Source organism: Diplotaxodon limnothrissa, linkage group LG13, assembly GCF_057381915.1.
Source record: "Diplotaxodon limnothrissa isolate DT_005_m linkage group LG13, D_limnothrissa_male_GT1.1, whole genome shotgun sequence".
NCBI lineage: Eukaryota > Metazoa > Chordata > Actinopteri > Cichliformes > Cichlidae > Diplotaxodon > Diplotaxodon limnothrissa.
In genome coordinates, this window is record NC_140608.1 from 13,202,935 (window position 1) to 13,230,575 (window position 27,641).

A 27,641-nucleotide genomic window follows, 5' to 3' on the forward strand; every position below is an offset into this window, starting at 1 on the left:
GTAAATATCTTAAATGTCTTTGAGCAGATAAGTGTGTAAGTGTTATATCTTTAGCTGAAGTAGCTGAAAATTCAGTGTTAATATCTATGAACACGTGACAAAAAAACACGTAAGATTCTAATAAGTTGTCTTCCCCAAACGCTTCCTTACACACTGTAAAACAAGCACAGACGAAGACTACACACTTGAAATATGCACGAGGAGTGAGTGCGGTGTGCTGAAGCAAATTTCGTCCCCACAAAGTAATATCTCCACACTGGCAGTAACTGTGAAAACCCTGTCAACACTACAACAACTTGCATATTGCCAGCTATTTAATCACAATGTGGATTAGTGCTTGCAGCTGCACAATTCATGCTGACAACCAGCGCGGACATGCGGCAGTCTTTCAATCTTTAACATAAGACTGAAAGGACACAGTAAAGTGAGTGCACTGCTCTTGAAAGCTTTGTTTTTAATCAGTTATTCACTGACCCACCTTAAACCTGAACATATGCATGTTAGTGTTTTACTATAAAAGAACCAAAGCATAACATCTGAACCGTGTCTTCATTTAGGGTTGATTAAAGATGTGCAAAAGAAAAAACCAATAGCAAAGTGCATAAAGAGTTATGACTGAGGGAAGTCTTACCTGGGTGATTATCATTGAGAAAAATTCACGTCCCAAATAAAAAAATCTTTAGAATAAATGTTAATAGCTCCTTGGTGTTATTCATTGAGATGGTTGTGGTTGAGCTCTCCTCTGAATGTGACCAGTAGTCTAACAGGTTTAACGCTGCAACAACATCAACAAGCCACACTGCTAAACAGGTTACACCAAACACAACTACGTCTCCTACGCTTGTTTGTGTACAAGACATAGCTGCCAACCGTTATCATGTTACTATCACTTGGCATGTGTTGCTAAGGCCCCTTTAGCAGGTAAAAGCAATGTAACACAGCTGTCCTACATTCCCCAGTGTTCCCTCTGGGTGTAGCAGACATAAAAATGCTCTTATCTGATTATGCAAGCCTTCTGGTTTCAATTCACAAGACAATGTGATGCAATTTAGAAAAAAATTTGCAGATTCCTATAAAAAAATACAGGTCAAAAAATGCAACCAGAAAGTTCATCTCCTTTAAGCGTCTCAGGCTTTTAGACCGCTCCTCCTCCTCCAGCTGCCACTCCACTCGACAAAAAGCTCGACAACTTCTAACGATATTCCACCACGCCCTTAATTTTCAGCTCTTTAAGTGTCCCGTGTGTTTTTTTTTCCTCTTTAACGAGCTGCCCAGCTCTCATTAGGAAAAAGAAGCCTGGACATTAATCACCCCAAGCTACAGTACACATGCACAGCAAGCGACGTAAAGAAAGTCATTCGGCACCGCAGTCGTAAACTGTCTCTGATACATGTGGAGGCTGACCCACTGGAGTCCAGCCCAGTGATGGAGCAGTGCCAAGCATTGCTGCCAACACTTGTCATTACTACCATTACAGCAGACGATAATGTAAACTTGTCTCTCAATTGCATGGAAAAGTTACAGACCATTGATGAAGGGCAAAAGTATGAGGGAGTTTCTTCTCTTTTTGGCTTCTTTACTAAAGTTTTGACTTTCTACTGATCATCTTCATTGTGTCAGGGACAAAAAAAGAGAAAAAAACAACAAAAAAAGACAGCTTTACCATCCCAGAGGTGGTGTTGGATATGCTGAAGTGAGAGGTAACAATTATGGGAAATGGGAAAACATGACTCTACGCTTCAACTTGCCCCTTTGCTTCACATCCAGCCCACATATACACAACCTGTCAAACAATCAGTTAAACACCTCTTTGTGTAGGTCAAAGCCTAAAAGACTAACACATGTCAAACATTAGGATACTCAGAATGAACAGCAGTAACCTTTATGCAAACACCCACTTTAGCATTTGGATCCAAGGCCATATGGAATATTTTCCTTGGAGAAAACCCTGAAACTATAAAGTCTGCATTACCTGAGAGGAGGCGCAGTATGGCTCATAATCAGAAGACCCCTGAGGCTACTCACATATCACTCTGATCCCTTTTCCAAAAGCACATCTGCAAGCTAAACACTGTAACTAAATGCCTGCACAGCGACTTTCCGCGCTCTCTTCTGCGTGCTCTCTCCTTCAAACGCACACAAACAGAAATGCATGTTTACAGCTGTCACGCTTCCTTTGTGGACAGTTAAGAGCCCATGGGTGAGGCTATTTTAAGGACACAATGAATTCTCATTCAAAGTTCATTTCACACACATGCCGAGTTATGTAACATCTACAATCTCAATCCTGGAAGGAAATGTGCACTATTCGACACCACACCCATAAACCCACATGGACTCAATTTACAAGCTAGCAGTGGTTGGTCAGCATGAGGGGACACGGGGTCATTCCCTCTTTCACCCCTTTCGCTCATCCAAGGAAGGAGGGCAAATCTTCAAATCTCTATTCAGCAACTAAAGTGTCCCCTGCAGCCTTGCAGCTTCTTTCATGGATTTAACCTGTTCCTGGACCTTCTGAGTTTGGTCAGTAGATATAGGACAAAGATTTGCACAAACACACAATCATATATTAAGTCCTACACGTCTGTTTTTCAGGTTTTAGAAGCTGGTATGTATAAATCTGTAAATAATTTTCGCCCTGGGAAGGGTTAGAAGGGAAAGGCAAGCAGGTCCTTTGTTTTATGTACACAGTGATACAAATGCAAACACAAACACTAGGCAGGCACAGCAGCATGAGGGCCTCAGATCCTCTAACAATGACACAGGAAAAGCCTTACTTAAGTTGTTGCTAGTGCGACATGCTGAGTAGGCATGGTTGCCATATGATTGTGTGTACACACAATGGTGCACACACACACACACTTACACATGCATACGTGTTTATAGAGAGGTACACACAAATTCCATTGGTGCATTAAAAGAATTACATTATTGCGTGGCAACAGAGAGAGATGAGAGGATAATGAATGAACAAAGGGAAAACAGCCAAAAGAACAGACAAAGCCATGAATTCATTATAATGATTACCCTTGGTAGATGCCATTTGGAAGAGGTCCTTCAGAACCAATGACAGGAGGGAGCAAGCAGATGAGTTTTTATCCTCTTCAGGTGTATTAGTGATATTCTAAATTAGGCAGGTTAAATTAATGCATGAATGAGCTCTGGTTTCTCCAGGAGGCCATTGTGTGCCCTTGGTAGGATTTGATTGGCATTGCTTTCAACAGGGGGGGGGGCAAAGTCAGCATTTCTTTTCACCCAGAGAAACCAAGTGGCACGACTTCAAAGCTTGTCCAGGGACTTAGGTTCTCACAACAGTCAGGACACGCCACAAACTCACAGATTCAAAGGACCTAAGAGGGCTAAGCAGTGAAGCATTACTGGCATCAAATTATGCATATTGTACAAAACAAATCAAACTGCAATGTGTTTTAACTGCAAACAACAGCTGAATGTGCACTGAAGTATCAGCATCCCCTGTCAATAATTCACCATCTCCTGTTATATGTAACCGCTGGAGATTTCTGTGGTTCTGGGGCACAGTCGCCTCACAGCAAGAAGGTTCCTGGCTCAAATCCCAGCTGGGCTTTGCATGTTCTCCCTGCTCCTGCCAGGATTTCCAATGAGTTCCTTCCTCACACAGATTAAAAACATGCACATTAGGTTAATTGGTGATTCTAAATTTATGTACCTCATGGGTGTCTATGAGGTGCCTAAAGTGCTTGTAGTGTATAGATAAAGCACTGTATAAATGTGTGGTTACATGTGGCTGTTATTATAAAGTACTTTGAGTGATCAGTAAGAGTGGTGTAGACATGGCAGTTAATTTCTGCCTAATTATGTAAATCAGGCATTAGTAAATGGTTTGAGTTCTGGGGCTATTGGTTCTAGGGCTGCCACGATTAGTCGACTAGTCACGATTACGTCGACTATCAAAAACGTCGACAACTGATTTAATAGTCGATGCGTCGTTTGAAGCTTTGTAAGATCCCAAAAGACGCAGGAATAAGTAGTAGGATTTAAGAGTGTAATAACGGACTGAAACAGAAGATGGCAGCACTGCACGTACAAGGATACCAGCTGCCGTTAAACCCCTGAAGAAGAAGCTGTGTCCGGTATCGTATCTGTGTCCAAATTCAAGAACCGCATCCTCCTGTGCCCACATTTCTAGGCAGATTACGTTACAGCGACACGACGAATGCTGTCCAAATTCGAAGACTCCGACAAATGCGTCCGACAAACGCACCCTTCATTTCCCCAGATTTGAAGGATGGGTCGGGTGTATACTTCGTGGCCCAACCTATCCCAGAATTCATAGTGTGGCTGCTAGTTAGTTTTAATATTACTCTTATTATTCTTTCTGGGTCACAAAATAAACGTTTAACATATTTTCAGGCGAGAATGTAACTGTGTAACTTTATCAAGACACCACATATTTTCAAAAGCGCTCCGACGTTTTCGGAGACGTCTGTTACCCACCAGCTCGATAGCTAGCCGGGGTTCAAGGCTCACTAAATGGCCTGTATTTATATAGCGCTTTTTACTAGTCCCTAAGGACCCCAAAGCGCTTTACATATCCAGTCATCCACCCAGTCACACACTGGTGATGGCAAGCTACATTGTAGCCACAGCCACCCTGGGGCGCACTGACAGAGGCGAGGCTGCCGGACACTGGCGCCACCGGGCCCTCTGACCACCACCAGTAGGCAACGGGTGAAGTGTCTTGCCCAAGGACACAACGACCGAGACTGTCCGAGCCAGGGCTCGAACCGGCAACCTTCTGATTACAAGGCGAACTCCCAACTCTTGAGCCACGATCGCCACTAGAGCCCGTGAGAACACCGGACTCCCGGCAAATCGCTTTCAAACCCACCGCCGTCTCTCGCTACTCAGGTTAAACATATATAAGTCACTTAGATAACTTAAAACTGTTATTGTTTGGCTTTTTTCAGTATTTTATTAGTTCCTGCGTATATCGGTTTGGCTGAGATTAAAGTTATAGTTTTTACAAAGCTGAATAAACGTCAAGCAAACAACTGATTATCAGAAGTGTGAGATGCTCGAGAACATACTCCGGTGTCCCGTTATATTTTAGATAGCAAGGAGCAGACAGCTGAGTTTATTAATATTAAACTTCCCCGAAACAATCTGCAAATTTCATTTAAAATTGAATAAACTATCATCTTGTCTTTATTTTTAGTTAGCACAGACCTTAAACACTTAAAGCTGTAAGCTAATGATAGTTATATAAGAGCAGATGCATGCTGATGCAATAAGCTGTACGTTTTACGTCCAATGGATGCACGATCTGATTAATCGCAAAAATAATTGGTGACTAGTCGACTATCAAAATAATCGTTTGTAGCAGCCCTAATTGGTTCCCATTAAGTGTGTCTCACGCAAAACACATAATGCTCAGTCTCTCATCGAGAATCCACTGCTTTGCATTGCATGTGAGCACTCAGTGTGAAAAAACTAAATGATACAGTGTATTAGTCCTGAGTGGCTAATATGGACCGTTGATATTTAACCTTGTTTCCATTTTTAAAAAAAAATATTTTCATGTTGCAAGGTATGAACTGATCATCTAACCACATAATGCCAAATGTATCATATCTGATACGTGAGTTGCAGCACAACTAAGGGGTGGTTCAGGCTCCCCTGATCCAGCCCCACCTTTATCAAAAAGTAAAGTTTTGAATCCAATCTTAAAGCTGGAGAGGGTGTCTCTCTCCTGAATCCAAACTGGGAGCTGGTTCCAGAGGACAGGGGGCTGAAAGCTGAAGGATCTGCCTCCCATTCTACTTTTAAATACCCTAAGAACCACAAGTAAGCCAGCAGTCTGAGAGCACTTTGCTCTCTCACTGCAGGAAATACAAAACCGTAGTAAGACTTCCTAATGATTTGTAATGATTTGTAACATATTGCAACAACTAGCAAGGAGACTATACTTGGGGTATAGCAAGTGGTTATACAAAGTAGCAAACATTTGTTTCAAATGATGTTTGATCCTAAGAGTTTTTATGTGATGTTCTTGGGAATGTCTTTTATCCTTTCAAAATTCCACATTTGCGGCATGTGTAATTACTCTAAACTATCAAATAAGCACAGTTACAGACTGATTGACTGAGTGTCGTTACTGTGGACCTTTGTTTTTCCCCATACCATACAATCAAACACGACTTGGTGTCTGATGACTCAAGTCGAGTACTTTAGGAGCAGCCATACTGTATAACCCCAAAGCTGGCACCATCTGGTCCTTGCATCAGCCCAGATGCATAGGAGACTCTGGCCAAATGATCAAACCACAAATAAAATAAAACAGACATTTCTCCTGGTTCGCTGAGTCTATTTTGGGTCGCTACCAAAGCTCTGCAGCTATTAATGATAACTACCTCACAAGGTAGTTATAAATTTAATTGACTTGGACCAGTTTAACAGAAAATACACAGCAGCTTTGATCACAGGGGAGCTCATGTAATAAAATCCATGTCTCTGCCAGGGAAGAGAAGTCAGAGTGGAGAGAGTACGCTAAAGCGCAATTCACCCTGCTCTGTCATAATGAGTTGGCTGTATTTAATCACTGACAGTGTTTCTGACATTTCACGAATCTTCCTCCCTACCTCAGCCCCCTTCTGTCCCACACGTTTACGTAATGAAGGGGAAAAAGAAAGCTGTCCTTCAGCTCACTGCCAGAGTGCCCACGTGTGCCCACGTGTGCATGTGGAGGAACCTGTATTCATTTATTTTACAAAAAGTGTTTATTTCTCTCTCATTGACAACCAAAATACAGAGTCACATGGAAAAAAACTGTTGTGGTTTTGAAAAGCAGTTCACATTAATTTTGAGTCATTTGACTTTTTCTGTTGTTGTTTTTTTTTGTTAATATCAACAATCAGGGATAAGCACAAGTGACTTCCTGTCAACTTCAACTACTGGCCAAGCATTATAGCCAGCAGGGGGCGACTCCTTCAAACTGTGCAAAAAAAACCCAACAACTTACTGATGCCACATTTTACGTACAGTTTCTCACAACGCTAAGACTTACTTCTTTAAACCTTACATCTTTTTCTAAAACAGTTTTCCAGCTGAAGTCCCAATATGTCACATCAGACTTTTAAGAAAACAACACATCTTAAAATATTAACACTACTGAGCAATCATTACACGCTCCAATAAAGGTACTGGAAAAACAGCTTTAAGGATATTTAACTCTCATCTTTCTAATCTGAAAAAAGTAAAACCAAAGTTGACTATGTCATGGTCCCCGTGCCTGACCGGCTGGTCTTCCATCTGTTTTCTTTTCCTCTCTCATTTCCCTCTCGCGTTCTACGCACTACCTGGGCGGAGTTCATTGCAGGCTCCCGCCTCTGGTCCTCGCACCTGCAAACAATCATCTGCGATTCATCCCTCACTCAAGTTCGCTACTTAAGGCAGCAGCTGAGGATACCTCGTCGCTGGATTATTGTGTAACCCTCGTCAGTGTTACTTCAGTTCTACAGCCTTTTTTGAGTTCCCTTCGAGTTTTTTCCTGACATGGATTCTCCTGTCCGTATGCTAGATTCTGCATGCCCCACCTGAGGATCTGTTGCCATGACCCTTTTGTGAGTGTGGTGAGTCAGTGCGGCGTAAACGTGGAGAGGATTCCCTGAGAGGAGAAAGCTAACTGTGTGAAGAAGTCTACCTGTGTTTTCCTGATCCCTTCATGAACCTTGGTGACCTCGGACCCCCCTTCCCTCACTTGTATATATCGCACGTGGAGAGTAAAATAAACAAACTAATCTTTGTGATTTCAGTCTGCGTCTGAGTCCCTCCTGTGACTCTCCTCACCTTCCCTTATATTTAGAAAAGTCACACACAGAAACATCAGTGGATTTAAGCAATGATTCAAGCTCATGATGGCAATAGAAGCTCTGCTTAGATGGAGATTCACTTTGACTTCCTCCAATCATGTGCAGCACAAACATCCAAGGACAAGGTGTGCCAGTCAGAAATACTGCATTAAACCCAAGTGCTACATCTCAGACTCTACATGCCTTAGTTAGCATGTTAAACATTGAAGTTCATGACAGCACAATTTAAAAACAAACAAACAAACAAACAAAAAACAACTGAAGAAGTATGGCTTGTTTGGTTTTGCAAACATAGAAGCAAATTCACAACAGAATGGCTGGAAAAAAAAAAATCAAGGTGCTGCAATGGTCCAGTCAAAGTTTAGACCGCAATGTGACTGAAATGCTGTGGCAGAACATTAAGAGAACTGTGCATAAACAAATGCCTAAATCAATGAAATGAAGCAACCTTTCACAGAAGACTGGGTGAGAATTCCTCCACAACAATGTGAGAGACTTATAAAGTCACACAGAAAACAAATACTTGAAGAATTAAGAATCATAGGGTGTAGTTAGTTGTCACAAGTCTACCTCGAGTCCTATGACAATCTTTCTTTGTCACATCATTGCATGTATTGCATATCTGGCGACACTTGCGCCTTATGCTATACTATACATGAGAAAGTGCCCAGTTTCCCTTCCTCGTCGGCTTTCCCATTCATGTCCCGGCTTACTATGAACCCGGAACTGGCTTTTGCTGGTATAAGCAATTTTGAGACGCTGAGATGTCTGCCTCCTGTGGTTATTGTTAGTCATCACAAGTGCACATCACTGTGCAAGAAGTGTCTGAGGGAGTGAGAATGTGTTTAGAGTTTTGCAACAAGGTTAAAATGAGATCTGCCAACTGTGTCTAACTAGGCGAAAACTGTTACAGTCTCTGATACTATAAATTGGTGGAGACAATAGGCGTTATTGTTTTAGTAATTCAGAAATGTGTTATTATGATCTCACTGAGCATAAAACAGATGATAAAGCAGGATTGCTAGACTGTGCACCGTGGTCAAATCAAATTTGGGGAAAAAAAGAAAAGGAAAAACAAGATGGCAATGGCAAAAATGCCAACTTAAGACTTCAATACGAGACTTCACAATGCAGGGCGGGATCCTACTATGACACGGTTGCTATGTCCATCTTTTATTCTAGCTGTGACTCCAAAAAGTTTAGATACAATTTTCTTTCCCCTTTCTGCTTTTCACCCAGGCTGGTTTGCAAATACTAATAAAGCTGGATTAGAAAGTGGGGGAATTTGACATAAATTTGTATGCATAGTTTGAAACTCTTAAAATAAAAAGCTCTGAAACGCAAGTCTAGATGTAGATCTAACTTACTAACCTGTGTAGTTTAACCTAATCACCTGAATGTAGGTTACTGAACTAAAAGTCTGACACTCAGTGGTGCTTGTGGTTATCTCCACTAATCCTCATCGTGACCCTTAGAATGCCATCACACAATCGTGGCAGGTTAAAGGTCAGCAGACAGACAAAGAGGTCACCATGGCAACCATAAGTGCTGAGCATCTCCACTGTTGTCTGTGAAAAGAGGGGGATGCTGGCTTCAGACATAATGGGAGAATCGCTCTTACTTTGTGTCGTGCTAGTTAAATTTGGGAACAGTGAGGGCGTTGCTGCACACAGCTTTGAATATCTGCAGCCATCGCTGCTGGACGCTGCTGCCTGGACTGCCAAGTCTTTAATGACACGTGTTACTCTTCTGACAAAGTGTGCACAAAGGAGGAGTAGGAAAGGTGCAGGAGATAAATGAGTTTGCATTTGAAGCTGGGCCAAGCTGGATGTAAGCAAGCAAGCTAGTTACTATTTGCACAATGTAGTGCCCAGCTGCAGCTCTATTGTCCTGAACTGAAAGCTGCCATTATAGGTTACCCCAGACTTACCTAAAGTGTGCCTCACCAGGTGCATGGACTTGATAAACACAGTTACAGACAAAGACACCAATAGTCACACGTGATAACTTACAGTATGTATGAACAAAATAAAGCTGTGCTTTCTGTTTTTTGTTATTTAAATTGAACTCATTTGATCTCATATATTTTATGAGACAACTTGGGGCAATGTAAAAGTACAAATAGGTTGCAGTGTAATTATGTGAACAGTGGTCAAATGAGAGCAAGATACATGCTGATATTAAACAGTTAAAGCAGATGAAAATTCTTGAAAATTCTTAATCTTTTGATTTTGGCGGATATTGAAGGTTTTTCCTGTCAAATTAAGAGAGAGCACAACTACCTGTGAGGGATATCTTTAAAATGGTGGAAAAGGCTGTGAGTCGCAGTGTTTTTAATTTCATTTAATGGTACTGACATATAAACGTTAATAACTTTATCCCTGACAGCTAGCTTCTCCAGTGGATAAACACTGAGTCAGCATAGCTGGCTTGAAACATGTTAGGACTGTTTCAGTCAAATATATGCTCTACAAATAAAGAAGGTCTGTTCTCATTAACTCCACTATTTTATTTCTGGCAACTACGTGCTGACATGTGGATTTGTGTTTAGGACCAGGTGTCCTCACAACCCAGTACGAGACAAAGCCACGAGGGGACCCTCAAACCTGAGCCAAAGCAGACAAATTCAACTGGAAAGCTTCGCTCTTACTGACCACTTCTCCTTCTTGCACGAACCATGGAAGCTCACAGATGTACTTTTTTCAAACATTATTTATTTTTCTTCTACTTTTCACTATGTGTTCTCAAAATGTTTTGTTTTGGGGGGGGGGTTTTAAGCAGTTTTGGCATATTTTTCTGTTTTGTGGCAGAGCAGAGTTTTTCCTGGCTCACAATGGGCCTTTGGGGGTAACAGGACAGTAAACACAACTGAGCAGTGAAGGCAATGAGTCTGTTTTACCTTATTTGACCTATTTTTTTGTCACTTTTGACCATTTGATAAACAAGAATGTGAATTATGCAAATGAAGACTCAATTTAAAAAAACATTCAGAAAACAATTTTAAGACAATCCTGATTATTTTTATTTGGTTTTTGCCCCACCCTCTAAAATTTCTTAGAGGGTGGGGCAAAATTTGCAAGGAAAAAACACCCTGAAGAGTAAAACTCAACCAAACCCTAGACAGGCAGCTCCATGTAATACAACCACGCACAGAATCCGCATGCCCCTACATGAACTCCTCTTTGGCCTCTGCACCTTCTTTTCCACACACTCAGAGTTAGAAACGTTTGCTGGAAGGGTGTGTGAGCTTGATTAGCAAGACTGGCCAGTGAGTGTGTCAATGTATTACTCATACTAAAGCACATATAAAGCACACAAATAGCAGTTATAACAGAAGACAAGCGATAAACTTGCTCAACCAGTTCAGCATTTAGAATAAGGCATAGGATGAAGTTCAGGACTTCACCTACATTTCACCAGGATGACAGCATTCACCCAACGCTTCGCTTGCAACGCTTGGTGCAGGCTCCATGACAGTAGTCATTTTCAATTTAAAAACCTGTTTTCAAGCCACAAACACAAGCACTGCTGTATGGGAGGCAGCAGGCCAATGTGATGTCAGTTAAGAGCAAAACAACTGGGCTCTGTTGTTTGAATAAGGGTGGGTCAGCAGTTCTACGTCACTCTGTACACTGTCATCCAGCAATGACATTGTACATGCAAGCCCTCATAAAAACATGCACAACATCAAGAGTCACCACCAGATATGCTGTAAGTGTGTCACTGAGTCGCTCAGCAACTCAGCACACCCTCCACCCACACACACACACACACACACACACACACACACACACACACACACACACACACACACACACACTCTGACCTACAATTCAGGGTAATCCCAATAGCATGGCTGCAAATCTCTCCCTGGCCTGATCTGTCCTTCCTCACCCACTCTCATACTGGAAATAGAAGTCTCTACTACTAAGAATGCAGGTGTTATATAATCAGCCCTAATCTGTTTCTGTCAATGCTACCGCTCTAAGGGTTCTGCTAGGACATGCATGCACGCTTGCACACACATGGACCCTCACACACAGTTGTTCACTCACTCCTCACTACAACAGTTTGACTAGAAAAGTGGTTGAGAAAGGTAAAACTTCACAACAGAGTATACTGTATATGTGAGAAACTGAAATAATAAAGTGGGCGGAGGTCTTGGTGAATCTGCAAAGTAACGATGGCCAAAAAATATGCACCATGGTACTAGTTAACTTTCTGTTGTCTCACTGTATCTCACTGTACTATTACTGTTATCTAGAGCTGGGCGATAGAACGATAACGATATGTATCGCGATATAACTTTTACTCGATAGAGAAATTAAGCTATCGCGATAGACTTCGCCGCTCTTGTCCTCTTAAAATAAAAAATAAAAATAAAAAAAGGTCAGCCAATCCAAACTAAGTAGCGCAGAGCCGAACCAATCACAGCCGCAGCGTCACGTCGCGTGACTTGTTACATACAGCACAAGTGCCAAGCCGCACGTGTGTTTGTTTGGGAAGCAGGCAGTGGGTAATAATAATAATAATAATAATAATAATAATAATGGATTGGATTTATATAGCGCTTTTCAAGGCACCCAAAGCGCTTTACAATGCCACTATTCATTCACACTCACATTCATACACTGGTGGAGGCAAGCTACGGTTGTAGCCACAGCTGCCCTGGGTAATGGAGCCAGCGCGTAATGGAGGAAATGAGTGTGCCGACTAGAAAAATCTACCGAGCGTGACCGAAGAGAAAACAGATGACGGTTCCAATGCCGGAGAGATTGTCGAACGGAAGAGCCATAGAAGTTCCGTAGTGTGAAGGTATTTCGGCTATTTCAAGTCTGACAAAAAACAGAGTAGCGTGCACTGTAAATTGTGCCGAAAGCAAGTCTGGAAATACAATAAACTGGTGCATGCGTCACACTGTGCGCCACGTTATTGTTTCGGTTAAATGAATTTCTACAATACTGTTAATTCTACTCTGCAGTGTTTAAATGCTTACATATACACACAGTTACTGTCCGTCCACACATACGACTCGGGTCTGCTTCTATGCCCCAGCTTTGTTTACTTTTTCCCACCGAGGCTTCTAGACTTCTGATTGGCCAACATTTCTGCACGGTTAGGAATCTAGCGCCACCTGCTGCTTTGGCATGTTCATAGCAGCGTTTTCCTTCATTTCTGCCTTTATGTGTGAACGGGATTATTTTTTAAAACGAAAACGGAAAATCTCCATTTTCAAAAATACCCGTGTACGTAGCCTCAGTCTCTGACTGGAAGCGCTAATTCGTCATTCGGCTTTTGTCAGACTAAAGTAACTGTTAAAACTGTTTGAAAAGCTAAGCTATACAACAAGGAGAGATTGAGAATTTCCTTTTAGTTCTCAGTTTATTTGATACTGACAAAAGTTAGTTTTGTCTGTTCTTCTGTAAAACAAACTAAGATTTATTTTTAGAATTAATATTTTGTTTCTAAGTGGAATTGACAATTTAGTCTGTTTTTGTTTGTTCTGTTTTGAAACTTAAACGCTTTAGCGGCTGCCTTTTGTGTAGTTTGCAATATTTGCCTTTATTTATCTGAAAAAGTCTCATGTTCCTTAAGTACATCTACCCTGTTGAACTTATTATGGGAAATAAATATTTAAATAAAAACAAGCTGCTGATTATTTCACATTTTACTTGTGAGCAACGGCACATTTAAATCTTACAAATATAGTTATTTGGCTTATATCGTGATAGATATCGTTATCGCCTGAAATGAAAAAAACATATCGTGATATGAAAAAATCTCATATCGCCCAGCTCTACTGTTATCAATAATATTTCTGAATAACTAACCCTTGGCTCATAACTCCTTCTTCAGTCAGAAGCAAATACATCATTTTAATGTTATTATTACAAAGAAATATGATCCACAGTGCTCCTTGGGCCAGGGAAAATGAATCATTAAGTCAGCGAACTGTCACAGAACTTCAGCTCATTGCTTAGTGACACTGGAGTAAAAATAGGACAGCTGGTGTTTGCACGATAATAGTTGAATCATTTGGCATTCAGTGACCACTGTAACTAGTTGCAGCAATTAACTGGTAACAAAAAAGGTTGAGTGCGCAACATGCTATGGGCGACAGCTTGGGTTGCAAGGCAATTGCACAAGTTCTAAGGTGGATGGCACCCTGTCCTTTTTGTGGTTGGATTTAAACTGATTGCAATCAGTCTCAGGCAGATTAGCGAAGCTCTGCAAACAACTATTCTAATTCATAAATGCAGACAGACTGACGACACATTGCAATCAATCAGTCTGCATCAATGTGTCCCCTTTGGGGTTATGTCAGGAAGGCCATGGGGCGAAAAACTGCCAAATCAAACATGCGGCGCTACCCGCTAGGGCTGGGCGATATGACCCAAAATTCATATCTCGATATTTTTTAGCTGGATGGCGATATAAGATATATATCTCGATTTTTTTTTTTTAAGCCATAAAGTAAGAACAAAAAGAGAGTTCTTAGTCAAAGCTGTGTCCCAGATGTCACACAGGCACTTTTATTAACATACAGCACAGATGTACATGAAAAATTACTCAAAATTAAATTATGAGCATTCATTAAATAATCATGCTCCATAAATAAAAGAAAACAAGGTTGTTTTTGTGCTAAACAAAGAGCTCACAATTGTGCAGTCAAAATATAAACTAAAAGACGCTGAGCGTAATAACAAAGACAGATTTCACAGCTGCTCTGTTCCCAAGTTTTGCTGTGTGACTGACAGCCTGGAGTTTGAAATCCGCTTCATAACCACGTCTCTTACAGGTGCCATTTATGGTCCTTATACACACACAGTACGGTAATATTACGTTGATGCACAGTACGTATCACTCCGCGAAGCTCCTCGGTAGCCGTAATGCGCCGACAATCTATCAAGCGGTGCAGCTCCGTAGCTGACCAAAGTCGTACTCAAACATTTTGACAGATTGCTGAGCGCCGTGTACCACATAAAATCGGTTCGCGGCCATCAAGCACAACCAGAATTCATACATAAGGCGCGCTATCAACTTTTGAGAGAATGAAAGGATTTTAGGGTTAGCGCTGTTAGCTCGTTAGCGCGGTTAGCTCGTTAGCATGTTTAGCTCGTTAGCACGTTGACGCCGTCCAGCCCCACGCATGGGGCGATGCGCAGTAACTCGTTAACGGAGATTTGCCGTGTCCGTCTTGTCGCTGCCTGCACGTGAAGCGATGGGGGAGGAGGGAGAGTTGTCTTCAGTGAAGGCGAGGCGGAGTAACGTTGCGTAGAGACAAAAGTGGACGAAAGAGAGGCAAACTTGCGGCTCCACAACTATAATTATAACGTAACATAGACTATATCGATATAAAGGATATTGTCACATCTTATATCTCGTATAAAAATATATCGATATGTTTTAAAAACTCGATATATCGCCCAGCTCTACTACCCGCTGTGGTGAACCCTCGTGACAAGGCCAGTGAGTGTAACTTGTGTGGACTGAACTGGTTGTCAACTGGTTGTCGACTGGTTGTATTCTGGTTATTTTCCTATATAAAAGCAAGGTTGTCATTTTGCAATTAAATCAATGTCCTGAGCAATTATTTGTGCAGGTATTTCAGAATTTCTGTTTCAAATCTATGAGGTTCTAGTTCGACCCTGAATGCAGTGAATTTGAATTTCTGTTTAGTGTCCTTTTCTGTGTATGCAGACAGGAACAGATTTAAAATTTTTACCAATTTATTACAGTTAATCTCTGTATTACCACAAACAGATTGCATTTAAATGCCAACTTGACCCCATTCACATACAAACTGAAAGCAGTCTTGCGTTCTATCATCCTCTTAACACGGCAAAGTTGGTTTGAAGACAGCAACTGATTGCGAGTGGTTTACACAGGGGCTTCCATTTCTAAATCAACCATTTCAAATGCAACAAGATGACAAGTTCATTGCACACAGTTGCAGTCGTGTATTCTCTCGATTGACTTTGGTACATGTTAGAACTAATTTTAGGTTTTAATGGTCACGTTCAAAGCAGGTATAGATCAGGTATGGAGCCAGTTTGCAACCTTACATGCTCCTGTCCTCAAGTCTGAGTTTTTGCCATCAGATGTGACCTCCTCCACTTATTAAAGCACATTTTGTATTTGCTTTCATGTGATTCCATTACTCTGTTTATTACCCACATTGCCTGTTTTTAGTCTTTTCATTGATATATAATTAAGTATCTGGCTTTCATCTTTCTGTCAAAAGCAATTCATAAACCCTGTTTTTGCTCTTTATTAAAGTTTATTATTATAATATTATTATTATATATATAAATACATTACATAATTTCAAGGCATCCTTATTCGATTCACTGTTTTATCATAAAATATGTCCTTTGGTAACTTGGAGAAAAAAAACATGAAATCTCTGTAACTACTTACCCCTTCAGAAACACTTGTAGGCATCACATGCAATCCATAAAATAGTTATAGTCTGGATTGCGCCATAGATTGCATACACACACAAATACAAACACACATGCATTCGCACACAAAAGACCAATCCTCCAACCACGTGCTGAACGGCTGCCAGTCATGTGACAGCTTCTTCCCCTCTCTCAACACAGGGTATTTTCTCTGTTCTCAAAAAGTGGCCTTAACAACTATTCGCCAACCCCTAACCCTGACCTAACCGTAAAACATGCCTTCAGCACGCTGGACTTTTTTGTGGCCCCCATAATGGGGACATGCGCCCAAAATGTGACATGCTAAACAGATTTTGGTCCCCATGGCGTGAGTAATACCTGGGCCACACACAAATATGCTCACTTCCCCTTTCACCCTGTGCATTTCCCTACAAATAACAGGAAGACGGTGTGAAGTTCAGCAAGTGGCATCTGTTGAGACCCACAGAGAGAATTCACAATAGGAAAGTGAAACTTTTTGTTTCAACTGTCTGGTTTAAGTCAACTCACGATCACTACTATTTGCTAGCTGGCGGCTGGGAAACCTCAGAGATCAAAAGCAATGCACTCAGACAACAGCAACCACAGTTTTCTCAGCTGATTCAAATCAGCTGTATATTCAAACTCAAATCATTCTCTAAATTTACCTTACATGCTGAGCAATGTCTGAGTTGCTATCAAATGTAGTAAAAAAGAGGCAGTAGGCCTCACCTGTGCAGCAGAGTGAGTGTGTGGAGATGAAGGTCTTCTCCTCTTCAGTTCCACGCATTTCCTCAGTTTACAGATTTGGTGACCGGTCCTGCGGTTGAGGCAGCAGCTGCACTGGCCGCAGTTGATCTTCCTGAGGCACGGTTCGCATTCCCCACACCTGCGCCGCTTTTTCCCCTCCTTCCTCAGCAGTTTTGAAGCGGCCCAGGCGAGCGAGCAGGCCCCCTCTTGCGCCCAGGATCCGGGTTGAACAGATAAGCTGGGGTCTCCGTAGCCGGCCTCTGATTCAGTCTCAAAAGAAAAAGAGGATCGAGTGCTCTCTGAGCTGCAGGAGAAGGTGGAGCTGCTGTCCAGAGAGGGAGTCGAGATCTTTGGCACCAAATCCTGCTCTGGCACTGCTACCTGAACCTTGCTGAGGTTTAGTTCTAACTCGGTTGAAGGGGCAGCCAGCTGGGAAAGTAGTGCTGAGGACCCCAAAGGTACAGCCTTCTGGCTCTTGTGCTCCAGTGGCTCTTGAATGAATTCACTATCTTTGGTTTGTGACTCTGCTGGTGTGCAAGCTAGACTTTCTCCTTGATTAGGAAGCACCTCTTGGCTCTGTGGCTGGTGTGGTCCCCCGTGGCAGGAATCCCTCATATTGCTAGGTTTGAGGGAATCTGTACGGATAATAACTGGCATATTTCTTTTCACTACAACCGCCTGCACCATCAGGGCTGCTTCAGTCACAACTGAGCACCCTGGAATTTGAGGTTTAGCACCATGAGTGGCAGGTTGAATATCTATCTTACTCAGAACTTTGCCAAGTGACTCTGAGGTGGAAGGGGCTTTGGTGGGATTTGAGGTAGCTGTGTTGGAGACCGGTAGCACACAAGCAGGTAATTCTGACTGTGCTGTCAGTCCCTTGTTAGAATGAGGTGGATCTGGGGTTTGACAGGCTGGAGTGCCAGTTTGGGGGTGCGCAGGAATGATGGAAACATCATTCTCCTTCTGTTTCCTTCCTCCATCTTTATTCTCACAATTACCCAACCTCCAAGTGATGTCCTCAATCTCTTCCACTGTCTCTTTTTGCCTCTGAACTGGCTTTGTTGCTTCTATTCTCTCTTTCCTCTCATGATTTATCTCCTCTCTTCTCTCATCATCAGGTGTGACTCTTTCACCTGTTGTTTTATCTTGCAATATCAGGATGTTGTTTTGCTCTTGCTGTGCAGTACACACATTATCTTCCTTACCATCGCTGGCAGGATGATCAAACTTTTTTCCAAGGATAGCTGAAGTGTCATTTCCCTCACAGTTGCCCTGCACCTCCAGTGAGCCTGTAGTGGTTGACTCTGAGGACTCAGGAGGTGCTTCTTTACTCCTTTCACTGCAGAGTTTTATTTGTCCATCAGCATCATCAACCTCTGGGGCTCCAGAGACACTCTTCAGATCACCTTTACTGTTATGGCTGTCAGTAATTTTCTCTTGCTGGGTTATAGGACCATCACAGCTGTTCTGCACACAGTCTTCCAGTGTGTTATTACACAGTGGTGAATCAGCTTTAAAAACGCTGTCCTCTTTAGCACCTTTGACTCCGAGACCCTGGTCTTTGACATTTTCAGGAGTCTCAACCTCCGTTTTTGGACCAACTTCCTCGTCATCACAATTTTCCAGTTTCTCTGCTTCTTCATCAGGAGTTGAATCGTTGATTCTGGTACTCGGTCGCTGGTTTCTTTTGTTTCCGTGCTGGGGTGCTGATCTTCTCCTAGTGCTCCCCCTGCTGTACTTCCCTCTACTGCAAGGTTTAGGAGGCTGGCAGGAAGTAACAGACACTTGTGTACCCCGCTGGGACTTCCTTCGCCCCAGGGGGTCTTGTAACTTGCCACAGTGGTCAGGCGGATTGCTCGCCCGTCTAAGCCTTGCAGATCCTGTTACATTTAGCGAATGGTTCACTCTGCTGGGGGACCTCCTGGGACCTTGAGCAGCAGGTCTGCTAAACTCTCTTCCATGGGGACTTTGGCTTGACTGTGCTTGGGCCCTGGTTTTTGAACTTCTGGGTTCTCTGGATGTTTTCTGGGTCCTCTGTGCAGCTCTTCCTCTGGTTTTATTTGAACTGCAAGTTTGCCTCTTGGTGCGGATCGCTTTCTGGGTGTTCTTCCTCTGAGTAGATGTCTGTATCCTGGTGGGTCTGGTAGTAGCAGGCATGGCTGAGGGTATGAAAGGGAGGATTTCTGGCAGCCAGCATGGGAGCCAGGTGAATGTTTATCTTTTGCTTAGCACACAATTTTTCTTTCTTAAAAAAAAATCCTCCTCTTCTGTATTTTGAATGCAAACTACGATGCTACCCTGATTTTGCTATTGCAGTGCATGACCTAAAAAAGGGAAAACAAATGTCACAATTGTGCGTTTTCAGTGTAATAATGACAAACTGTTCATGCACTCAAACACCACATGACTATAACAGTGTAATAACTACAGGAAACGACAGCTTTTCCAAGCATTGTGTACAAAGACGAGTCAGATAGGTTGACGTTAATATAATAAAATATTTTGAGTATCATAAAAACAAACCAGCTTTAAATAAAAACTATAGCTTCCACAGTGCCTTAACAGTTTAAAGGGCAGACACGTTGAAGAGCACAGGGCTCTGGCCGGAGGTCGGATCCTGTTTTCGTCTTTCTGACTGACGGAAGAGGGGGTTATTACCGTGGAAGAAAAAAAAGCGCCTTCAGCGTCGCTTTCAATTACTGTTTTGCACTTGACCGCTGTCAGTAAAATCACAGAGGTGATAAGAAAACCTGTTCTGTCCCCGGTGTTGTTGTATTTACACGTTTACAGCTGAAATGCTCTACATACCACAGAAAGAGAGAGAGAGCGAGAGAGACAGTTGCACTGTCTGAACTGCTAATAATACCCCGCTCCAGCGAGACAGCGAGACCTTGTATTGGTTTCCCTCCTCGGCAAATATAGAGCGCTGGTAAGTTCAATCCTCTTCACACGATGACACATGGACATGATACGGGAAGGAGCACCGACGGCGTGAATACGCAGCGACGGGGAATGGCTGGTTTTCGGCGTGCTTCGTGTAGCCTTTGGGAGCACGACACCCGTTAAAATGTAAATCCCTCTTATGTCTATCCATTCAGGGCAGCCCCGCTCACACTCCCTCCACCAGACGCAAGCAGGCTACAGTCACTCCGCTGGCTAAAAAACTCTCGTCTGGTTGAAGGGAGCGGGGGGAAAACCTGGAGTGGAACACACTCCGTTTCGCTTCAACCAGCCGCCTGTATTTCAGTATTACAGTCACGGTGTTAGCATGCGGCGTGGTCGCTAATGGGTACTTAGCTAAATATTAATTAGTTAATTAATTAAGCGAGTTTTCTTCTTTTTCCTTCGTTAATAATTAAAGAAAGACGCTGGGTAATATTTTAGAATATTTCTAATAATTTTAAGGAAAATTTCGTCTCACCGGTGACGTTTTACTTTGCGATATAAATTTCACGTCGATATCAAAGATATTCATAAAGCTATATTAAAAAAACACAACCATCCTCTTACGTCATAGTTGCGACGTCGTTCGCCGTCATTATCGCGCGACTTTTTTTCTGCTGAAGCCGTCAGTCTGTGGGCGAAGGGCATGAGCGTGCTCACCCTTGTCAAAGCCTCATATCGATCTGCATTTGCGGCATTTAAACGTGACTTTCAGCCTTTCGGCTGACTGACGAAGTGTGGGCTCCGTAAAAACCAGGAGTATCTAGAGGAATGAGAGAAACGAGAGAAGGAGGCGACTCAGCGAAGGAACAAAATATTTGTTGACTTTAATTCCTTGTTCGGACTTATTAATAGTTCTGATTATACTGTGAGTATGGTTTTTAAGACGTCCATGGGTGCTGTCGTCTCTTAGCTCCCTGCTACATGTGACTACTAACCTTCACAGTGGTGCAATTTCTCAGTGACTAACCTTACACAACCTCCATTTGGCCATTCAAAAAGGACAGCTGGCTTTGCTTATGGGCCCAATTTTGTATATTTTAAGCAATACCTTAAAACGACACCCACATGCTCACAATCTCATTTTCCTTTGCAGTGTTTTTACCGAACCCGTAAAGTCATGGATTTGGCAGATCACTGAGCAGGGACGATGACATCGGAGGCTGCGGTCTCCACACGCCCCACCATGAGCAGCACCCCTTCCAAGGGGGACTACCACTGGGTCCGCTCCTTTGTGGCTGGAGGTAGGGTCTGACACATCGGCTTACAAGCAGTGATGTCTCCAGTCACACAGTTTCTTTGCCTTAATTTATTTTTTATGAATGAAGCCAGATTCATTCATCGTTATTACTGATAATAGTGGTGGTGGTTATCACTGTTATCTCACAGCAAGGTCTTGGGTTTGAATCCCATTTGCATGAAGCTTGCATGGGTCTCCACTTCCTCCCACAGTCCAAAAACATGCATGGTTTTAGGTTAAGTGGCAATTCTAATAAGATGACGATCAATGTGAGTGCCTCTGCCTGTTTGTTTTTGCTAGCACCAAAGTACAAAGCGTTGCATGTGACCAACAAAATAAAATGAACTTTGTAGACCAATAAACTAATAAAGCTACATAAATTGTAAGGGGGGGAAAGTTAAACATTCTCATCTGACCTGCTCTTCAGCTAAAATGAGGGTGTGTCTCTGGCAGGTGTATTAGTCAACAAGAAAATACTCTATATTTCTCCTTTAACTAAAAGTTAGATTTTCACTTCACAGTTCAAAATTTACACCTGATATATGAATAATAAGAAAAACATTAACATCACATAGTATAACAGCTTTGTAAAAGTACCAATTAAAGTGCACTCCAGCACTGTTTGATTAAAGAACACGAGCACTTTCCTGCTAAATTAATCATTATTTGCACATTTCATCTCTGTAGCTTTAGTGCAACTCACAAGTAACACCGATGTTGGCTCAGATTGGCCGATCTTGTTTGGACAGGTTACCTGTGTGTCTGACTTGCCACAAAATGTTAAATGTTTGACATTGTTGTGCAAGAAAAGGGCAATTACTTTTGCTTGTTAGTTGTAGATAAATAAAAAGAAAATACCAATCATTCATCTGTTTCTGAATGGCATTTTCTTTGTTTTTAGGTGTAGCAGGATGCTGTGCCAAGACTACCATCGCTCCTCTGGACAGGGTCAAGATTCTTCTTCAAGCCCAGAACCCCCATTATAAACATCTGGGTAAAATAATAATAGTAATAATATTGAGCTAACAAGTGTTTGCTTCCACACGTCTGTATAGGAGTGAAACTTTAGGACTTTCTTCGCAGGAGTAATTTCCACTCTCAGAGCTGTGCCAAAAAAAGAAGGCATCCTTGGCTTGTACAAGGGTAATGGGGCTATGATGGTCAGGATATTTCCTTACGGAGCCATCCAGTTCATGGCCTTTGACAAATATAAAAAGGTACAGTATGCATTTTATTGTGGAGTGCTGCTGTCAAAGGTCAAAGCTATAAAAATGATTAAACCTCATGCTGTGTGCTTTAATGTCCGTGTATTTTGTGCTGTATTGGCATCACAGCATTCGTTTCATCTTTGCATTGTTTTATTGGTTCGTTGATTTTCTACCCAAGCTGATGTTGCCAATATTCCCTTTACAGCTGCTAAGTAAACAGATAGGCATCTCTGGACACATCCACCGCCTCATGGCAGGATCTATGGCAGGTACTGATAATACCTGGTCTGTGACAGTTGGGTGTCATGCACTCCTCTGACGTAGATAATGTGCCTTCCTCTAAGCTAACCATCATTGCTATTTGTTCCTCTTTAATTACTAACTTTTCAGGGATGACTGCAGTGATATGCACTTACCCTCTGGATGTAATCCGAGCCAGGCTGGCCTTCCAGGTGAAGGGAGATCATCGCTACACTGGAATTGCTAATGCTTTCCACACCATCTACCTTAAGGTGATCTGCTAGTGATCAAATAAGCGTCTAATAAACTAAATGCTCTTCACACAAGATTGTAGCCTTTGATTTAAGATCAGCTCAATTTGCCTGCAATACCCGTTTTTACATTTGCTTCTTCTTTTTTTGTGAAGGAGGGAGGCGTCTTGGGCTTCTACAGGGGACTTACTCCAACACTTATTGGAATGGCGCCTTATGCAGGTGATTTTTGGAAATATTTTTGATGCTAGTATGTGAAGGACAACATAAAATGCATTTTTCCCTCCCACATATATAACCAGTGTGGGTTCTGTTGCATTGTATGCTCCTAGGTCTGTCTTTCTTCACCTTCGGGACCCTGAAAAGCCTGGGTTTGAAACATTTCCCAGAGCTGCTTGGACGGCCTTCCTCAGACAACCCCAATGTGCTCATTTTGAAAACCCATGTCAATCTTCTCTGTGGAGGGGTTGCGGGGGCTATTGCTCAGACGGCATCGTAAGTGACTGGTTAATTTGCGATGCCCAGCAGGGCTTTGCTGTTGATTAGACTGATTGACTGATGGTTCATGTGTCACGCTGTATGCTGTCTCACTAGGTACCCTTTGGATGTGGCTAGAAGAAGAATGCAGTTAGGCGCTGTGCTTCCTGACTCAGAGAAATGTGTGTAAGTATCACTGTTGTTCGCTACATTCGCCTCATTTATATGTTACAAATAGTTAAATATTTATTTTCCTAGTATAAAGACATAAAGACAAGATGTTTTAATTTTAAAGTGGAAAGAAAACAAACAAAGAAAAAAAATAGGTGTTTTTTTTTTTTTTTATGTGGTCTGACATGATTTTACATTCACTGGTCACTTTATTGCTTGCCCTGGGTTTGAGGCCTTCAGAGCTGCCCTAATTATTCATGGCATAGATTCACCAAGTTGCTGGAAACACTCTGCAAAGAATGCCATGTTTAATGATGGCATCACACAGCTACTGCAGATTCATCACCTGCACACTGATGATGCAAACAACCTCTTCCACTGCATCCCAGTTGGATTGAGATCAAGTGCCTATAGAAGCCGTTTCATTCATGTCATGTTCAAGAAAGCAGTTTGAGCGGATCTGAGCTTTAGAAAACTATCATTCACTGGATAATTTTCCCTTTTTTGGGAGCATTCACTGTAAACCTTAGAGATGGTTGTGTGAGGAAAGTCCCAGTAGATCAGAAAGATTCAGACCAACCCGTCTGGCACCAACAACGATGCCACTTTCAAAATCACTTAAAACATGTTTTTTCTGATGCTCAGATTGAACTTTGGCAGGTTGTCTCGGCCATGTCTGCATACCTAAATGTATTAATTTGCTGCCATCTGATTGGCTTACTAGAGATTTGCGTTAAACAGTTAAACAGTTAAGCTTGACAAAGTGGCCAGTGAGTGTATGCAACACATTCAGAGAGAAATGAAGGGGTAATTGGTTCTTAGGTGTAATGTCGTACTGAGGGGAATAATAGAAAAACACCTCACACAACACAGCGCTGATGAAGTTAACCTTTTTTTTTCATAAGTCGCTCATCAAGCTGAATAAATATTTGATTCTTGTATCTTTGCTTTTAAAAGCACATCTGATTATAATAGTCTCAGTTTTTATGCATTCTGTAACAAGAGCTCCATAATAAATAACATTTGTCTCCCATTTACGTCTTTCACTTCCTTGGTAGTGTTTGTACATTGACTGCTTAAAAAGGTTGATTTCACATTTGGTTTTGTGTGGTTAACTTAATGATTAAAAAGGAGAAAATTCCTGAGGTTTTGTGCTTGTTTAGTCTAGATATGGTACTATTGATTAAAAAGGGAAAAAAAGGGCCAACATTTTTAGTACTGTAGTAGTAACTGAGTTATAAAGCTACAGCTACATACCATTCATAGCTGTAAAGTTCACAGATGCCAGTATAAACACTTCTCACCCTTCTTGTGTTCTGCTTACAATGTTATGTAAAAAAAAATTTGGATGTTTTCACAAGTACAGTTCATCGGTCACTACCAAAGACAAGTTTTTGTGTGATTACAGCTGATTTATGCAACCTCAAAGGTCACGAATAAAAATGGCAAATTTTTCGTTTCAAAAAACAAACATTATTTAAGGTAGTTTGGAGATTAAATCATTTAAATCTGTTCCCCATAAAGACAACCTCAGTATATATCAATAAAAACGTGGTTTGATGACTGTTAGAATAGTTCAAGGATACCCTGAGCACCTGAAATATGAAGGAAACCGCTCAGTTTGTTTTCAAGGGATAAAGAGTTAAAAAATACTGTTTTTCTTTTCTCTTCTAAAAGGTGTATTTATTTATGTATTCTGTCTTTACCTAAACAGATCACTGATCAAGACACTAAAGTACGTGTATAATACGTTTGGGGTGAAGAAAGGATTGTACCGAGGCCTTTCTCTCAACTACATCCGCTGTGTCCCCTCCCAGGCCGTGGCCTTTACCACCTATGAGTTCATGAAGCAGGTCCTCCACCTGAACTAGTGGCTGTTTTTTGTACCTCCCAGGCTGCACCCAGGCCTTTGTGCTCCTAGACTTAATGCCAGCCGACTTCAACGCTTCCTTCATCTGAAGGTTGCTCACTATGTCTTAAACTCCTGAGTGCAGGAACTGCCTTTTCCTCACCGAAAAAGGGATTTGAATATGAAATGAAAAAGCAACTCCATGTCTGTCCTGTTTCATTCCTTCTTACTTTTTGCTTTTGTAATTCAACAACTCATAATTTTAATTTCTTCCTTCATGCTCATAAATGGGTGTAACCTGCCCCACAGTAACCCTAACATTATTTCTTTTTAAAGCTGCATCATTCACAGCGCGCAGTGATCTGAGAAATGCATTTTTATAGTGGTGTTTTCTATGTTCTGACCTGGTGAAGAGATTTTAAGATGCATAAAATGATCCAACTAAGCTCTCTAAAGAAATATATATATATATATATATATATATATATATATATATATATATATATATATACATATACACATACATACATACATACATACATACATACATACATATTAGGGGTGCAACGATACACAAAATTCACGGTTCGGTTCAATATTTTTTTCGATACAAAAAAAGTTCATGCTTTTTTAATTTGTCATTTATTAAAATTATAAATATATATTTTAACTCAAACATACGGTTTTTAAATTTAATGTTGCTGAAACAACAAGGGGATAAAATAATAATTCTATCTGATCGAGAAATCACTCAACTTTGGAAAATCGAGTTTTTTACAGAGAAATGGCTCTTTCCAAAATAAAAGCTATACTATACGCTTCTTCTGGGCTATATTCTCAGCAGCATATTAAACATATCAGGTCCCCATGAGGAGAATCCTGTGCTAACGGCTGTCTAAATGACTCGGGTAAAGTTTGTAGCATGGGTGCTTGTTGTTTTTGTCTGCTTCCACTTGTCTTTGCACTAGGGTGATGTCGTAAATGTGCAGTCATATTCATTTTGTTCCCACTAGTGCTGTCAGCATTAATCTGAAATGACGTTAACGCCACAACACAGCAAATCTCCATTAACGAGCTACCGCAGATCGCCCTGTGTGTGGGGCTGGACAACGTTAACACCTTAACGAGCTAACTGCGCTAATGCACTAGTTCCCACCCATGTAATTGAGCATTGCGTGGCACATCCGACATACTGTTTTACTTTTGTCCATGACGCGCTTACCTTCAGGGTCATACGTCATATGAAAACCAAGATAGTTCCAAAGGCCAGATCTGAATGAGGGTGGGGGAGGTTCAATTTGCCATGTTGCAACGAGCTTAGCTTCTGTCTTGCTAGCTTGCGCTGCGCTCAGTGGATCTGCGCTTGACAGTGCAGCCTAGGCGGAGTAGTCGAACGCAGATCCACTGAGCGCTCAACACAGACAGCATCGTCAGAAGAAAAGTTGATAAAATAAATAAAAATTTTGTATTGTTCGATACATATGCGTACCAAACCGAAAGCATTGTATCGAACGGTTCAATATCGATACGAGTATCGTTGCACCCCTTATATATAATTTTTTTTTTTTGTACAGAGAATAGGAATGTGTTGACGTCTTTATTATATGTCATATCTTTATTTTATTTCAATGTGGTAAAACGTAGCTTTGGCTGAAATTTGAGAGTAATTGTAAAATAAGTTAAAGTATTTTGCAGATTTAAAGCTTAGTGTTTAATTATAAACTGCACAACTTAAGGAAATTGCATATTTTTTAGAGATGCTGTGACATGTGTGGTACATGACTTTTATTTTGAAACAATCCCTTATTTTACTGCCAGAATACTTAATTAGAGCAGTTACTGTGTACATGTTCAAATGCTGAAAGACCCTTGCTCTTCTGTTTAACGTGCTCTTAGATGTCTGAATGATATAGTCTGTGTCTTTGATTAGACTGAATCGTGTCCACCGTCGATCACTGGTGTTCACACAGATCTTTTGAGATGCTGAGATTTTGATATAATGTGGATTCTGGGCTGATATCGTGGAGGGACACGATTGCCAGATGGGACTCAGGAGTAATTTGCACTTAATGACTCTAGCTGTATTTATTGATTTAGCGACCTGTTGCCACTGGGTGGCAGCACTGATATGTTTTGTTTACTGTTGGCAACATTCATATGAAATCAACAACTTCTTGACAGATTAAGGAACTTGGGTTTGCTTTTAACCACAAGAAGTCATTCAGATAGTAATAAT

The 27,641-nt window shown here is 41.6% G+C and overlaps 2 protein-coding genes across 4 annotated transcripts in view; one reads left to right on the forward strand and one right to left on the reverse strand.

Annotated features, from left to right (window-relative positions):
- The window catches only part of tet1 (tet methylcytosine dioxygenase 1), a 40,637-nt gene extending 20,481 nt beyond the window's left edge, over window positions 1–20,156 (reverse strand). Inside the window, exons 1-2 of one of the 2 annotated variants that reach the window (XM_085369875.1) lie at window positions 19,917–20,156; window positions 17,006–19,350 (exon numbers count right to left, since the gene is read on the reverse strand). In XM_085369875.1, the coding sequence (XP_085226001.1) occupies window positions 17,006–19,183 (2,178 nt within the window). In that variant the 5' untranslated portion in view covers window positions 19,184–19,350; window positions 19,917–20,156. Of the gene's footprint in view, window positions 1–17,005; window positions 19,351–19,834 lie in introns of both variants that reach the window. The other variant, XM_085369873.1, reaches the window with a different exon arrangement.
- On the forward strand, window positions 18,928–25,842 carry slc25a16 (solute carrier family 25 member 16). Of its 2 annotated transcripts, none has more exons than XM_085369877.1 (10): window positions 18,928–19,232; window positions 21,066–21,213; window positions 22,111–22,203; window positions 22,293–22,426; window positions 22,623–22,686; window positions 22,808–22,929; window positions 23,064–23,130; window positions 23,241–23,403; window positions 23,503–23,571; window positions 25,271–25,842. In XM_085369877.1, the coding sequence occupies exons 2-10, from the start codon at window positions 21,120–21,122 to the stop codon at window positions 25,425–25,427; spliced, it is 963 nt and encodes a 320-aa protein (XP_085226003.1). In that variant the 5' UTR covers window positions 18,928–19,232; window positions 21,066–21,119; the 3' UTR covers window positions 25,428–25,842. The 2 variants fall into 2 exon arrangements, with proteins under 2 accessions (XP_085226003.1, XP_085226002.1); XM_085369876.1 differs by lacking the exon at window positions 18,928–19,232 and adding an exon at window positions 20,613–20,837.
- The last annotated feature ends 1,799 nt before the right edge of the window (window positions 25,843–27,641 follow it).